This window comes from Seriola aureovittata, chromosome 11 (genome assembly GCF_021018895.1).
Source record: "Seriola aureovittata isolate HTS-2021-v1 ecotype China chromosome 11, ASM2101889v1, whole genome shotgun sequence".
In the NCBI taxonomy this organism is placed as follows: domain Eukaryota; kingdom Metazoa; phylum Chordata; class Actinopteri; order Carangiformes; family Carangidae; genus Seriola; species Seriola aureovittata.
In genome coordinates this window covers 1,842,712-1,857,711 of record NC_079374.1, presented here as the reverse complement: position 1 = coordinate 1,857,711, position 15,000 = coordinate 1,842,712, and the positions used below count along the sequence as shown (strand labels likewise).

General features: G+C 44.1%; 1 protein-coding gene across 14 annotated transcripts in view; it reads right to left on the bottom strand.

The window, feature by feature from the left end:
* caska (calcium/calmodulin-dependent serine protein kinase a) overlaps window positions 1–15,000 on the bottom strand; it is a 112,645-nt gene that overhangs the window by 58,263 nt on the left and 39,382 nt on the right. For all 14 annotated transcript variants that reach the window (XM_056390028.1, XM_056390035.1, XM_056390041.1 and 11 more), the window contains exons 2-3: window positions 12,790–12,902; window positions 1,756–1,861 (exon numbers count right to left, since the gene is read on the bottom strand). In XM_056390028.1, coding sequence (XP_056246003.1) covers window positions 1,756–1,861; window positions 12,790–12,902 — 219 coding nt within the window. The remainder of the gene's footprint in view (window positions 1–1,755; window positions 1,862–12,789; window positions 12,903–15,000) is intronic.

Below are 15,000 nucleotides of genomic sequence, written 5' to 3'. Positions count from 1 at the left end.
GCATCAGCACACAGTCCTGCAGCGAGGCTTCAGCAGGAGGAGCTGCTGCTGTAAAGCTTCCAGCTTTAATGCTCGTCCATTTAGAGGAGAACCCCTCCGGAGTCATTTACAGTAAAGATATGACACTAACGATGACGGCCTCTCAGCGCAGTTAGAAGCAGCTTTCAGCCCGAGGTGACAGCGTCTCAATGAGGAGGGAAAAAACACATCACAATCAATGAGCGGAGGGGACGGGCCTTTAACGCTGCCTCCTGGTTTAACTGGCTGTTTACTTACAAAACACACACGTCATTTCGTCATTCAGCTCCACTACTGGTCAAAAGGTTTATTCCTTATGGAGCAGAAGTCCAGGGAATAAACGTAAATGGTCAAAGGTCAGGTGGATTTCTATTGTAGAAAGAAACGTCACGACTTCAGCTCCTGGATGAGTCACAAATCTAGATCAGTGGTTCCCAACCTGTGGGCCGAGAAGGTATTACAGGTGGGCCGATAAATATCATTTACAAAACAGTAGAGTTTAGGTGAGAAGAAGATATATATATATATATATATATTATACTGTATGTAAATGATGTTTTTAAATGTTTTACGGATTATTTGGCCTCTGTGTTGTTACGGATGTGGGCCGTGAGTTGGAAGAGGTCGGGAACAACTGGTTCTAGATTCAATTTAATTCAACTAAAAAGATTTCATGATTCCTTGTTTTTTTTAAATCTCCAGCTGCTGATTTCTTCTAACCTCTAAATTAATTTTAAAAACTGAGTCGTTCTAAAACCTCTGACCGATAGTGAACAGCTGGTTCTTCCTCCAGTTACTGAAACCTTCTCTTCACTGTGTGCACCAGTGAAACCAGCTGTGTGGCAGGACGTGGCTGCAGCACCTCCACACTTCCTCCTCTCCTGCTCCATCAGCCAGCAGGGAGGAGCCATATGAAGCTGTCTGCGTTTATCTGCCGTGTTTACCCAGTTATCTGCTCTGCTCTCAAAGGGCGGCGGCGCTCGCAGACCGCCTCAGATCTACCTGCGCTCCCGTGAGTGTGAAACAGCAGCTCGTGTGCAAAGCGAGCTCCAAACCCCCCCCCCACCCCCCCGTGGAAATCCCTTTAAATGGAGCTCACGTGCATTTCCTTGAAAGTTTTCTCCACCGCACCGAGCCGTGTGATAGGACTCTGCGCGAGAACCCGAGCACTTGCCGGTTCAGCGATAACAGAATTAAACGATAAAGGAATTAGTTCTGGAAGAAGAGGAGAGATGAAGATACAGAGCGGGCTGGGAGGAGCTCGGGGAAGGCGCAGCTTTGAGAAAAGCTGGAGGTAGCAGCAAGTGTGAAATCTTAATCTCATCTCTTTGCCTCCATATATACAGTACAGCACTGCACTCACTCTCTGCACATGGTCCCCCCCCCCCCCCCCCCCCCCCCCCGGTCCCTTTTTTTCTTACCCCACCCCCATCCTCAGCTAATAAGCTTCCTCATATCAGCAGATTATATAAAACCACCGCAGGGTTTGCTTTCTCTCTGTCCTGCCAATGCTGCAGCCGCCCTCCTCTCCCTGTGTCCTCTTTCCCAGCACCACCTCATCTTCACACTCCTTCTGTGGATGCAACCCACTGTGACACCCCCCACCCCCCCACCCCCGCCTCCTGTGTCTCCTTCAGGTGCAATCTTCTTTCTCTAACACACACACACACGTGTCGGTGTTGAGGGTTTTGATGTGACTCGTGTGTTGGGAGGAATCCTCGCGAGCCCGAGACTTACAACTCAAACACCATGTAGAGCATCCCGTCTGAGCTGTAGGTCTCCAGCAGCTCCACGATGTGGGGGTGTTTCAGCATGTGACAGATGCTGGCCTCCCTCTTCAGATCTGAAAACACACACACACACACACACACACACACACACACACACACACACACACACACACACACACACACACACACACACACACACACACACACACACACACACACACACACACACACACACACACACACACACAGAGATTAACATACATAGCTGTAAGACATCTATATTATATACAGAACACATGATCTGATTATTCTACAACTGAGAACAGAGAGGATCATAAGTGAATCATGTGTGTAGGAGAAATATATATTATATATATGTAAGACAATTACTTTTAGTCATTTTATTCCTTTAAAGTCCAGTTTCTACTGCCCCCCAGGCCTCGTCACTGATAACCCCACTGTTGGTCTGTTGTGTGCTGCAGAGGTCGGCAACAACCACAGAATGGGGTTTTGATCTGACACCATGTGACACCAGGACCAGGGTCACAGATGTCAATACTGTTAGTTATTAAAAGCAGTTCATGTTGAGGAGAGCAACGTGTGATCATTTCTAAAGTGCTTGATTAATAAACTAATTGTAAAAGCGTTAAATGATTTGCCAAACATCTCTGCACACCTTATTAAAGCTCCTCCAGTGTAAATGTCTGTGTCCATGTGTAGTGTGATTATAGATCAGCTCTAGCTTCTATATTAATACTGTGAAAGTATCAAAGCCTCAGTCCACAGAGAAATGCACACAGCCTGTATTCAGAAACTGAGCCTTAAAACCAGCCGTCAGGACTTCTGGAACTTTGTGATGTCACAACAAAGCAGTCACCAAGCCCCGCCCACCTGGACCCACCATCCAAACCTTGCAGGATTTGGTTTCTCTGAGTGTTTCTACCTGAAATCTGCTGTATTTTTATTGGATCACTCAGAAAACAGTCAGCTAATCAGAAGACAGGCTCAGAGCCTCCTCTCGTCTGATTGGCTCACTGACCTGTTGTTACTAGAGCTCCAGAGAGAAGCCTGAGAGAGGAGATGTAAAACTACACTGAGATGTTTTTGGTTCTTAAAACCACAAATATATCTTCTTATGGATCAACACTTCAAATAAAACACAGCGACCTTTAAGACGTCAACAAAACAAACACTTTATCAGATTACTACAGAGGTTTTATAGAACTGATCAGAACTGAGAGGAAGGACTTCAAACTGGCCCTGTCATAGTGTTTCCTGGTATTAAACTGATACTGTGCATTAGAAAGGACGATTGTGAGGATAAATTAATTAAATTGATCTTTGAAGTCGATGCAGGATGTTGTGGCTTTTACATGAACTCGAGCTTCAGAGTGAAGCTGCCTGAACGGGGCCTTTAGTATCTGTGGTATTGATACATCATGCATTGATCTTCTCACCCGCTGATGTGCAACTGTGAGCTTCACCAGGAGGCTCTGTGACATGTGTGCAGCCGCCGCAACCAATCAGCAGCAGAATCAGCAAAAACAAAGAACCAGCTAATTCAACCAACCAGCAGCTACCAAAAATATAAAGGGATCTCTTTCTCCTCAGTCAGATTCTACCTTTTTCCTGCTCTGACCCTCGTCATCATGTCATAACTGTGGCAAACACCTCCTCTATTATGCAGCGCTTCACTCCGGCACCGCTGACAACATGCTCCACGTTAAAATGAACCTCTACACCACGAGTAAGTGTCTTAGCAGCTGAACCCTGCATCTCTGCAGCTCTGCCGACCTTGGTGCTGCTCAGCTCTCACTGTTCACACACAGGAGAATGAAGAAATGAAGAAATGCACAGCGCAGCATGAGGCCCGCACGCTCATGAAGACATGATGACTCATCTGCAGGAGTGTCTCACATGCAAATCGTCATCAGGTCTCCGCTCCCCTTCGCTACGATCGCTGTTTGTTTGCATCCATCCCATTATTTCAGATCCTCTTACTGCTGCCTGACAATAAGGCATCTACCACTTTAATTGGTTCCTAATGAAGAGGAGGGTTAATGGAGGGGGTTAGTGAAGCTGAAAGGAACAATGCGGGCAGGCTGTTCAGAGGAATCACTGAGGAGAGGAGACAGACACACCACCACACAAAGCCTCTCCTCTCATGAGACAACCAGCAGCAAGAGACTGGATGTTTCATTTAGTGGAAGCAGCAACTAGATTTCACCTGATGATGTGAGGAAGGGAGAATGAAAGATATAAAATACATGTGGTGCATCTTCACAACTGCAGCCTTTAAATGAAAACATCTCCCAACATTCAGAGTGCACATAAACATTTAGCTCCTTGTCTCCGTGTCCTCCTTCATTATCATTCATATTTCCACCAGCTATGTCTGCTGTTAATTAAAGACTTTAAATTCAATCCTCTCTCCCTCCCCAATGTCCACTCCTCCTCCTCCTCTCTTTCTTTTTTTAGCCTTGTTATTCTGAACAGCTAAACGAATATTTAACATGGACCCCAGTTTCTTGCAGGTTGGTGACGCTCACATGTCGGACGTGTCTTTATTCACACAGCTTTTCCAGACTGTGCAGAAGTGACAGCTGCAGTCGGACGTGCAGGATTTCTGCAGGATTCAAGACTTTTTATGAACATTTTTAATTCAATTTGCCTTTTTCACAATCTTAGCAGGCAAATTATGAAATAAATCATTTTTTTTTTTTTTTTAAAGGAAATTCTTAAATGTGAGACTTTCCTTCGTCACATGACAGTAAAAGATAAGCTTGTTAGACTGTTAGACGTCACCTTGGCCTGTGAAACACACTGAGCATTATTCACCACTTTTTGACATTTTATAGACAAACGTTAATCGATAAAATAATTGCTCCACGCTGCAGCCTTAGTATGAAAGTCTGATGGAAAACCAGCAGGGACTTAATGGCTCAGAAATATTCATTATTAAAGAGTTTTTAAGGAGCTTTCTGGCAGTACATAACAATAATAATAATAATTCCAGATGATATAAAAATGATTCATTACTTTAATATCATTGAAGTTTTTCTGGTTATGAGACGATCTTCCAGCTCCAGTAGCAGCAGCAGTGACTGTTTGACTGTCAACAGCCTCCAGCAGCACAACCCACTGTCACAACAACGTCCCTTTTAATTAAACAGATGTGACTGCAAACAGCAGGTACGAGGAAATGCTCAGTATATAAGTCAGTCAGTTACATTTAAGACCTTTTAAAGATCCATATTTATGTAGAATATATAATATATCAAGTGTTGATCCATGAGAAGATATATTTGAGGTTTTAAGAACCAAAAACCATCTCAGTGTAGTTTTACATCTCCTCTCTCAGGCTTCTCTCTGCAGCTCTAGTAACAACAGGTCGGTGAGCCAATCAGAAGAGAGGAGGCTCTGAGCCTCTCTTCTGATTGGCTGACTGTTTTCTGAGTGATCCAATAAAAATATTGCAGATTTCAGGTAAAAACACTCAGAGAAACCAAATCCTGCAAGGTTTGGATGGTGGGTCCAGGTGGGCGGGGCTTGGTGACTGCTTTGTTGTGACATCACAAAGTTCCAGAAGTCCTGACGGCTGGTTTTAAGGCTCAGTTTCTGAATACAGGCTGTGTGCATTTCTCTGTGGACTGAGGCTTTGATACTTTCACAGTATTAATATAGAAGCTAGAGCTGATCTATAATCACACTACACATGGACATCTCACAGTGTGGGACCTTAAATGATTAAATTAATGATGTTAGCAGTAATTGTTCTACATTGGTGGGAAGTAGTGACAAGAAGTGTAAAAATGAAAATCTGCAGGGATTTGTCTTATTTTATGACTTGTTTATGAAATATATATTACAGAGTTTTCTCTGAGGTATTAAAAAGGTCTTAGTCTTAAATTGAATTAGGTGAACTCTGCAGAAACCCTGAATTTAATATCAGACAACACAAGGATCACCTGCAGATGAAAAACACGACTGCATCCATCAAACACCTCTGTTGTGCTGTTGTTATATAATTCATATTGTTTTGGAATGAAGAGCAAGAAGATGATTTTCCATTCCAAGGCTGCAGCTCATGATTATTATTAATGATTGATCTGTTGATTATTCTGCTCTCAGAAGCTCAAGGTGATGTTTCCTTTTTGTCCGACCAACAGTCCGAACCTCAAAGATACAGAAAACATTCACCTTTGGAACCTGATCTGAAGCTGCAATCAGTGATTTTTGTTTCTATATTACAACACATTGACTGATTGATTGATTGATTGATTGATTGGTAAAGTGACAGAAAATCAATCGACTAATTGATTCAGCTCTGCTCCACTAGCTCACATAGTGTACAGAACACAGCTACTGATGCAGTTAATAAACAGTGGATCTGCCTTCAGTATAAACATCTGTATGTATCCTATCACATCTGCATCCTTCCTTTCTCCAGCCTGTGATCCCTCCTTCCTCCTCCTCCTTCCTCCTCCTTCCTCCTCCTCATGTTGAAGGCTGAAGCCAAACACAAAAATATACATCACAGAACCTTTTTGCTTCAGCACAATCTCATTTGCTGAGATTGCATCACTGAGTGCACTTAACTTTATTATCTTAACTTTTAATATCCGCCTCTCTCACAGAAACACCAGGCTGAGCTAAAATATACATCCTCACTGACTGTGCAGTGTATGGAGGCTTAATATTCCTGATTCACACCGAGGTATTCCCCTGACTGCTGCTGCTGCTGGAGGTGATTTATGGACAAGAACACCGAACAGGAAAAAGATGAGACTAACTACATGTTTCTGCACAGACAAACACACACACACACACACACACACACACACACACTCGTGAGCTATAATAAAGAGTTACTGTAATGCTCTGCTATGTATGCAGTGACATTTAATTAAAGCTTTGAGTCGAAGCCATGAGCCACTTGTGGTGCTGCGAGCCTGGGCGCTAACATTAAGCTAATCCTCGGAGGACAAGCACAGGGTGTGGGCTAGCTCTAAACATGATGTTAATGCTGCTAAAGCTGGGATAAGTGGCTACCTTGAGGGCATCGCAGCCCGCCACGTTTAATGTCATCTGGTGAGCTTGCCGCCGCTCGTGTCCGTCACCGTTAACTGCTGGTGGAGAATACCAAAGATGCTCCATCCAATGAGAAGCAAATCACCTCAGCAATATTACTGAGCTGAGTATAAATGGCTGCAGGTTGTGTGTGTGTGTGTGTGTGTGTGTGTGGAGTCAAAGTTAACAGATTGATACTGATCTTGTGGCCAAAGTGTAAGCAACAGGGAGCTAACCGTACATTCAACAACACAAATGAGTTACAGCTCATAAAGGGGTGGGGCCAGAAAAATAGACTCAAATTTAAGGAACAGCAACAATAAAAACTCTTGATTTAACTTAATTTCCTTCATGTTTTTCCACCACATCAGATTTTATCAACAATTAGCTTCATTTATAATTAACCTAGCGTTGCTGCTCTATTAATCTTGGCGGCAGACATCATGAACTAATAAATACACAATGTAAAAACCAAACTTAGAGCTGCTCGCTGGAGTCCGGACCTCCATCTGTCTCTTTACTTTCATTTCAGACACTGAGATCGTCTCTGAAATACGTTGATTTCAGTTCATTTCTGACCAACAGGCAGAACGCCATCATGTCTGAGTCCATGTCATCATCAGACATGGTGTTTCGTTAGAGTTCAGCTACTAAAATTTTTATTTTAACAAAAAACATTTAAACACTAAAAGGCATTTATTGTGAAATGTATGGAGGAAGTTTTGCGTTAGCACCAACTGTAGCTTTTAGCATTAGCATTAGCTTAGTGCAGCACATGAATAGAGCGGTGGTGCTGAAAGCTGAGGCTGCTGTAACCAATCATGTAACTTCATCTGCACCACTTCGTTAGAGTGTCATCACTAGCAAGCTAGCAAGTAGCTTTCACTTTAGCAAACCAGTGACTAATTTCAACCCCTCCCTTTTTCTGGCGTCATACCGATATCGATCATCTATGAGTGAGATCAATACCGATCATGTTTGTCATGGTTGCAGATGGCGTACGTTCTATCACTTTGTAAAAGCTCCACATGACCGACATGTTGTCGTGTTTTGGCGTCCTGTCGGTGGGAGGCGGGGCTTCACTACGCACACAGCTTTTCTCAGCCCGGACACCAGTGTTAACCACCGCTGATCAATTTTTGCCCCCCCGCCCACCCGGAGAAGCAACAGAAAAGACACTGTGGTAGGCATCAATGCAGAGTGCAAGGTCACATGACATGACTGCACTCAGCAATTCAGAAAAAAGAGTGCATGGTGTATTTTTATAGAAACAATGATGTACAGTAAATCAACAGCTGGGCGAGAAAGACATCCATCTGTGTCCATGGTAACGGCAGAGGCCTTCATACACTGAGAACAGAGTATGAAGGATTCTGCAGACACTGTTACAACACGGCTGCTAGCGTCTGCATGTAGAGAGACTAGACATTTTAGACAGAAGTCAGAGAAGGAGAAAAAAGAACAGAGAGAGAGAGAGAGAGACAGAGAGAGAGAGAGAGAGAGAGACAGAGAGAGAGACAGAGAGAGAGACAGAGAGAGAGAGACAGAGAGAGAGACAGAGAGAGAGAGAGAGAGAGAGAGAGGAGGTGAAAAACAGATGTGATCTCCACAGTGATCCCTGTTCCTCCTGCTGGGAGTCAAAGCTTGCAGAGGGAGGAGGCCTCGCTATCACAGCTACACCACACTGAGCTGTAGGTGTGTGTGTGCGTGTCTGTGTGTGTGTGTGTGTGTGTCTGTGTGTGTGTGTGTGTCTGTGTGTGTGTGCGCGCGTGTGTGTGAGACCTGATGCTGGTTTTACAGACAGTTAGGACAAGATGTCACAACAGTCTAATAGAAACACAGAGCTGCAACGAGAGAGGAAGACGACGGAGGGGAGAAGAGACAGACGAGGAAATAAAGAGCAGAGCGATGAAGAGAAAGACAAAGATAGAGAGAGAGAGAGAGAGAGAGAGAGAGAGAGAGAGAGAGGAATCAGGGAGTGGAGAACAGAGGAGGCGGAGGAAAGTGAGTAGGCGATGGCACATGATGAATTTTGCTCATTCTCTAGCCAACGTTTCTCCCTCATCTCCTCAGAGGGCTGACCTATTCGTCAGACAGACCTCCGGACAGGCTGCAGAGAAACAAGCTGGTGTGTGTGTGTGTGTGTGTGCGTGTGTGTGTGTGTGTGTGTGTGTGTGTGTGTGTGTGTGTGTGTGTTGTGTGTGTGTGTGTGTGTGAGTCCATTGCCAAGACATGAACCATTTGACCCACTTCCCTGGGTCTGAGCTGTGTGCTGGGCGTTTGTGTGCGTGTCTGCTTGATTACTGTGGTGCTGTGTTACAGCTGCCCGCTCAAGTGAAACTGCTCTGCTACTTTCTACAGGCTTCACAGAAGGAAAAAAAAAAGAAAAAAAAGAAAGGGAAAAAGAAAGAAATAAAGGGAGGGGGGGTAAAAACAAATCAACAATGAGAGCAGCCAGCTGGTGTCTGCAGGGAGCGCACAGTTTGATGGATTCCTGAGCGCTGCAGAGGGGGGACTGTGATTAGATATAAATGACTGGGGAGTGTGCTGACCATGCAGCACACACACACACACACACACACACACACACACACACACACAACACACACACACACACACACACACACACACACACACACACACACACACAGTCAAACAGAAACTAGTGCACACGTGTGATCATTAATGGTGGCAGTGAAGAGAGATGGCGTTAGAAAAGCTACAACGAAAAACTTTAATTTCAGAGATTTCTGTGATCCGTCAGATTTTCCGTGACTCAGAACAGAACCGGGCGTCCAGTCACTAACCAGTCATCACACAGAAACCAGTATGATGACTGGTCAGCACTGAGGTGATCACACTGGGTCAAAGCTGGAATAAAGTGGTGAAGGAGTGTCCCTCCTCACTTATAACAACGTAGCTAACCATGCTTACTGCTCCTAAAAGATGCTAACTATGCTACCTGTTCTGAAAAGATGCTATCTATGCTAACGGTTCTGATCCGTCCGCTAGTCTCTGGTTCTGGTCTCAGACTCCTCCTCTGAGTCTGGGTCTGTCTGAGTCTCTCTGATGTTTCCTGCTCTCACCATCTTGATGCTCTCTGCTCTCTCACCTGTCCACCTGGAACCAGCAGGTGGTGGGCGGGGCTAAAGGCCTGATCCATATTTGCTGGATCCTGCTGACAAACAAACAGGTAAAAAAAAAAAAAAAAAACTCCTTGATGGAGCTAATTCACAGAAACCCCTCCAAACTAATATCTGACATTCACATTTCGTAGCAGCAGCTACAGCTGGTAACATTAGAGGGATTATTAGACCCAGTGGAATTAAACATGTCCTCACCGAGTCAGACAGAACCGACTGACTCAGCTCCTTTTTTTTTTTAAAACCCTCAAAATATCAGAATCTGCATCCGCCTTAAAATCCCTCCATCTCCAACTCATGCTGCTACAGTGAAGAGCCTCCCTGCAGACTGTATTATAATAACAAGTCTTGTCACTGATCTGTATTAATGTCTGTACGATCACACCACCAGATCTGATCAACGGTCCCAGCAGTAGTAAAACTCTACATTATTATTATTATTATTATTATTATTATTATTTATATTTGCAGAAACAGAAGAGAAAAACTAACTAAGCTAAATCATGTGTCATGTACTGAGACGCCAAACAAGAGACAGCGGAGAGAGGAGGAGGCGCTGAACCTTTAAACCAAGTTCAGCTTTGAAAGAACAGAAAGAGATTCGTCCATTTCCTGAGTGTGTTTACATTTCACTGTGACCGTGTCTCAGGACGTGAAGACTCCAGCGTGGACAGGAGACCTGTTCAAATCTCTGCATCGTTTCCAGGTTTTATCTTCTGTGGACAGAAGCTGAGCATCAAAGGAGGAAAATCTACCCGCAGTGGAAACCAAACAACCCACACGTCTCTCTCTCTCTCTCTCTCTCTCTCTCTCTCTCTCTTTGTTCTTTCTTAAACCTCCTCGTCCCCCTCGTGTTTCCTCGGGCTCTGACGGCGAGGATCAGGTTCACTGCTGCTGCAGGCGTGAGCGTGCACGTGTATTCGTACGTCTGTTTGGTGAGTTAGTGTCTCTGACTTCACCTCTGCATTAAACACGATCACAGAATCAAAACAAGCTTCATGTCTGCTCTGTAGGATCTGAAGGAAACGCCCTGACACGCTTCACCTGCTGGATGACCCTCGAGTGACAGAGCACAGGTAAAGCTCCTCTAATTATCTCCGGCTCTCAGCTGATCATCGAAGGTTCTCCACCTTTTTTATTTTTATTTTTTAATGTTATTGTCAGCACATTCTCAACACACGACGTTACTCAGCTGTTCCTGCAGTCTGTAAATGTCACAGCTGATATGAAAATAAAGAATGAGACACTGTGTGTGCAGGTCGCTCTGTTCCTGAATGAAGAGATTAACTTCTTCTACTTTCCTAATGTCAGAACATTTACTACATTTCACATCCATCCATCTTCTGCACTTATTGTGTTCACGATGTTGGACACTGATATATAGCATTAGCATTTGGTAGGAAGCGAGGGCTTGTTTGTTACGGGGCTGTCACTTTAAGAGCTGCAACAATTATTTTTCAGAAAATTAACCTGCAGCTATTTTGATAATCGATCAATCGTTTTCAGAGTTCATCTGATCTCCTGCAGCCGAGGCGTTTAAGTGCTCGAACATGTTCCAGTGTAAGAGCTGTTGGCGGTGCGTTCATGGTCCAGCATCACCAGACAGATGAACACACGGGAGGAGAGATGTGCAGCGCAGCCATTCAGACGACAACATTTAGATGATGTCATCGCTTTAAATCATGTTACACTTTGATAAAGTCACAGTTGGTGTTTAATGCGTTGTTACATAAACTGAACATCAGTGTTTGGTCGAGAACTTCTTCCTATTTCTTCTGTTTCAACAGTCAAAACCTAAATCTTCCTTTGCTGGGGCGAAGAGAATGAAGCATTGTGGGTATATTTCTTTCTAAAAATACCTGCTGGATGTGAGGGCTGTAGTAAACCGGCTGCGTTCTCTATCACAGTCCTGCCCTCCTCTCCATCTATCTCCATCCTGCTCTGTTCATCTAGTAGTTTCAGTCTTATCGCCCCCCCCACCCTCCAAATATCTTTAATTCAATCTCCCCTCCTCTCTTGTTCTCTCCCTCCCTGCCTCCCTCCCTCTCTCCCTCCCTCCGCTGCTGCTTCAGCCACAGTCAGATATCTGATCAGACCTCTGCCTGGCTCCTCTGGATGAAGCCCAGCAGACTGACTCTGGATCAGCGACACGCGGCACCTGTGTAATTAAACTCAGGGAAAATAGAAAGCTGAGCAGATAAGTGCTGCTGGTTTCTGACCTGCTTTTACATTTTTACATCACTTTAATAGTCTGTACATATCATCACGAGTTAATGCTCGACCTCTGACCTCTGTCATGTCTCCTCTGCTGATCATCGTATCATATTATTATCTGCTTATAACTCCAACTGTTATTCTCACTGGAGCTTGTTTTTATTTTATTATTTGTCTGATTGCAACTGCTGATTATTTCCTTCTCTTTGCCTCAGTCGTTACGTCAGTTGTTTGTATCGTCTCTCCTGAGGAGTATTTAGTCTGAGTCATTAACAATACAGTTCCAGTAAGTATGACGAGTCTGTCCTCTGCAGACACCGTGTTATATTCTATTAAAACTCATTGTGTTGTGTCAGTGTCACCCAGGAAACTCCCGAGTGTGGCGGAGAGCAGCTGGGCGAATGAGAAGTAGAGCGGAAGTGTGGAAGTGAAACAAAACATTAATAAAATAAAATAAAACCTGGTTACACATGAACAAAGAGGAACACCTGACCTCTCCTCTGCACTTCATCTGCTAGTGTTTGACAGAGTGGGATGAGTAAAGTAATTATCTTCAGTCGTATTCGGGAGCAGAGGAAGCAGACGCAGCAGCGAGACACTGAGAGCTTTCTTACCCTCTGTGCTGAGTCCTGGACTGGAGGTGAACTGGGCCACGTCCACGATTTTGACAGCGAACTGCTGCCCCGTCTCTCTGTTGATGCATCTCCGCACCACGCTGAAGGGGCCCCTGAACACAGCACAGAGAGAAACACACATTTAACCACCGGCCTGTTGTACAGAACATGTTGTTAACAAACATCGGGAGGAAACATAAACTCACAGAATAAATATCATAAAGACACTTCAAACCGCTTTAGGCTATGATGTTGTTACATGCCATTGGTTCATGCTGCAGGTCCGTCCTTATACAAATAAACATGAAACATAGACTTTTAGAGTTAACATGTTAAAACCTGTGAGCAAACAGCTGTTTATTGACATGAGTCCAGTATTCACTGTGCTCTGAGCTCCGGAGGGAAACATCTGCCTCCTCAGCAGCTGTGAGCAGGTGACACGTAGTCAGGTGTTCTCCAGTCGAAGCGACACTGAGCCGGAGCAAAGTGAAACCAAAACAATGAACTTAAAGACACTGAAAGGTTCTGTAGAGCTGGTGATGAGTCACATACACATTATTCATATAAAGGAGCTGATTATAGAAGCTTCCATGTGAGAAAGAAACTGAGGCCACACAAGCTGAAGTCAGGATCCAAATATTAATGAGGATTTCAAATCCTGATACTTGGGCTGGGAGACTAAATCAATTGATTTGATTAATACAATGCCTACGTCATGGCAGTCGAGTTGAGATGTCAAATGATAACTGGCTGCACTTTTACTCTTGCTCAACTTTAATGCACATTCAGACTCAAACTAAATTTGGGCTCTAGTGGCCGAGGGTTTAAGGCACAGACCGTGAACCTCAAGGTTCCCGGTTTGACTCCGAGCAGAAGACGTTTGTTATCGCTTCCTGTTCTTGTTTCCGGTCATCTCTCCACGATCCTCTTTCAAACTGAGACACACCACGACCGAAAAACACAAGAAGAAGTCGACAAAATCACATAGAATGATCGAAGTGATTCCCAGCAGGTAAGAGGAGGTGAACACAGTCCGTTCTCTCCATGTAACTAACACATCACAGACAACCGCAGAAATCCAGCAGGTGATCATTTTGAATCACGGCTCAGTATACCCTCTCTCTCTCTCTCTCTCTCTCTAACTACAACTTCTCCTCCTCCTACTTGATGCTTCAAAGTCGTGTTAAAATGCCAGCAGCCCAACAGACATAAAGAAACAAGATCACACAGCTGCTTGTTCTCCGCACATGCAGAGAAGGCAGAGCTGCTCTCACGCTGAATCATGCCTCCCGTGGAGGGAGTGTATCATCAGAGTATCAATGGGATACACAGAGGTCCAGCACCCAGGGGCTGCAGGTTAGAGTTAACAAGCAGCAGGTCGGCGCCGCAGAGCGCTGCAGCAGGAGGATCCCTCCTAAATAAAGCTGCACTCTCAACACTGAGGTAATGGGCTTGAACTGACCTGCGCACACCGGGGAATAACACACTGCGCGTCTATACGTGTGTTGTGTGTGTGTGTGTGTGAGAAAGTTAAACGTGTTGGGAAGATGAGGTTTAGTGGCACGGAGGGGGAGTGGGGGAGGGGGGGGGAGGGAGGGAGGGAGGGGGAGTGGGGGAGACGAATGGAGCAGTGGTTGTTGTATAAGAATAGAAACAGAGGCAGCAAACACTTAATCCCATCCACCCACCTCCTCCACCTGCTGGTTCCTGGAAGGAAACGCCCTGACGGACAGGTCAGCACACACTCACTGTGATGTGACAGATTAATGTTCAGAGGAGCTGGAGCTCGTTTAGCCCTCATTAAGTTATTTGTGGAAGTTAATGACGAGCTTTAAGGATCTGGATTATTACGCCAAGAGATGATCAGAGTATTTGTGAACACCAGACAAGTGTACGGCTGCTTCATCAGAAATGTTCTGATGCTTTATATTACATCATATTATATCATATCATATTACATTATATTATATCATTTTCTATCATATTATATCATATATCATATTATATTACATTATATTATATCATTTTCTATCATATTATATTATATTATATCATATTATATCATATGTCATATTATATTATTAATAATATCACATTATTTATGTGAGTTTGACTCTTGAAGACTTTTTCTTATATGTTTATAGATTCTGGTAAATTGATGCATGATAACGACATGTTTTTTTATTTATATTAAAATGTGAATAATTTATG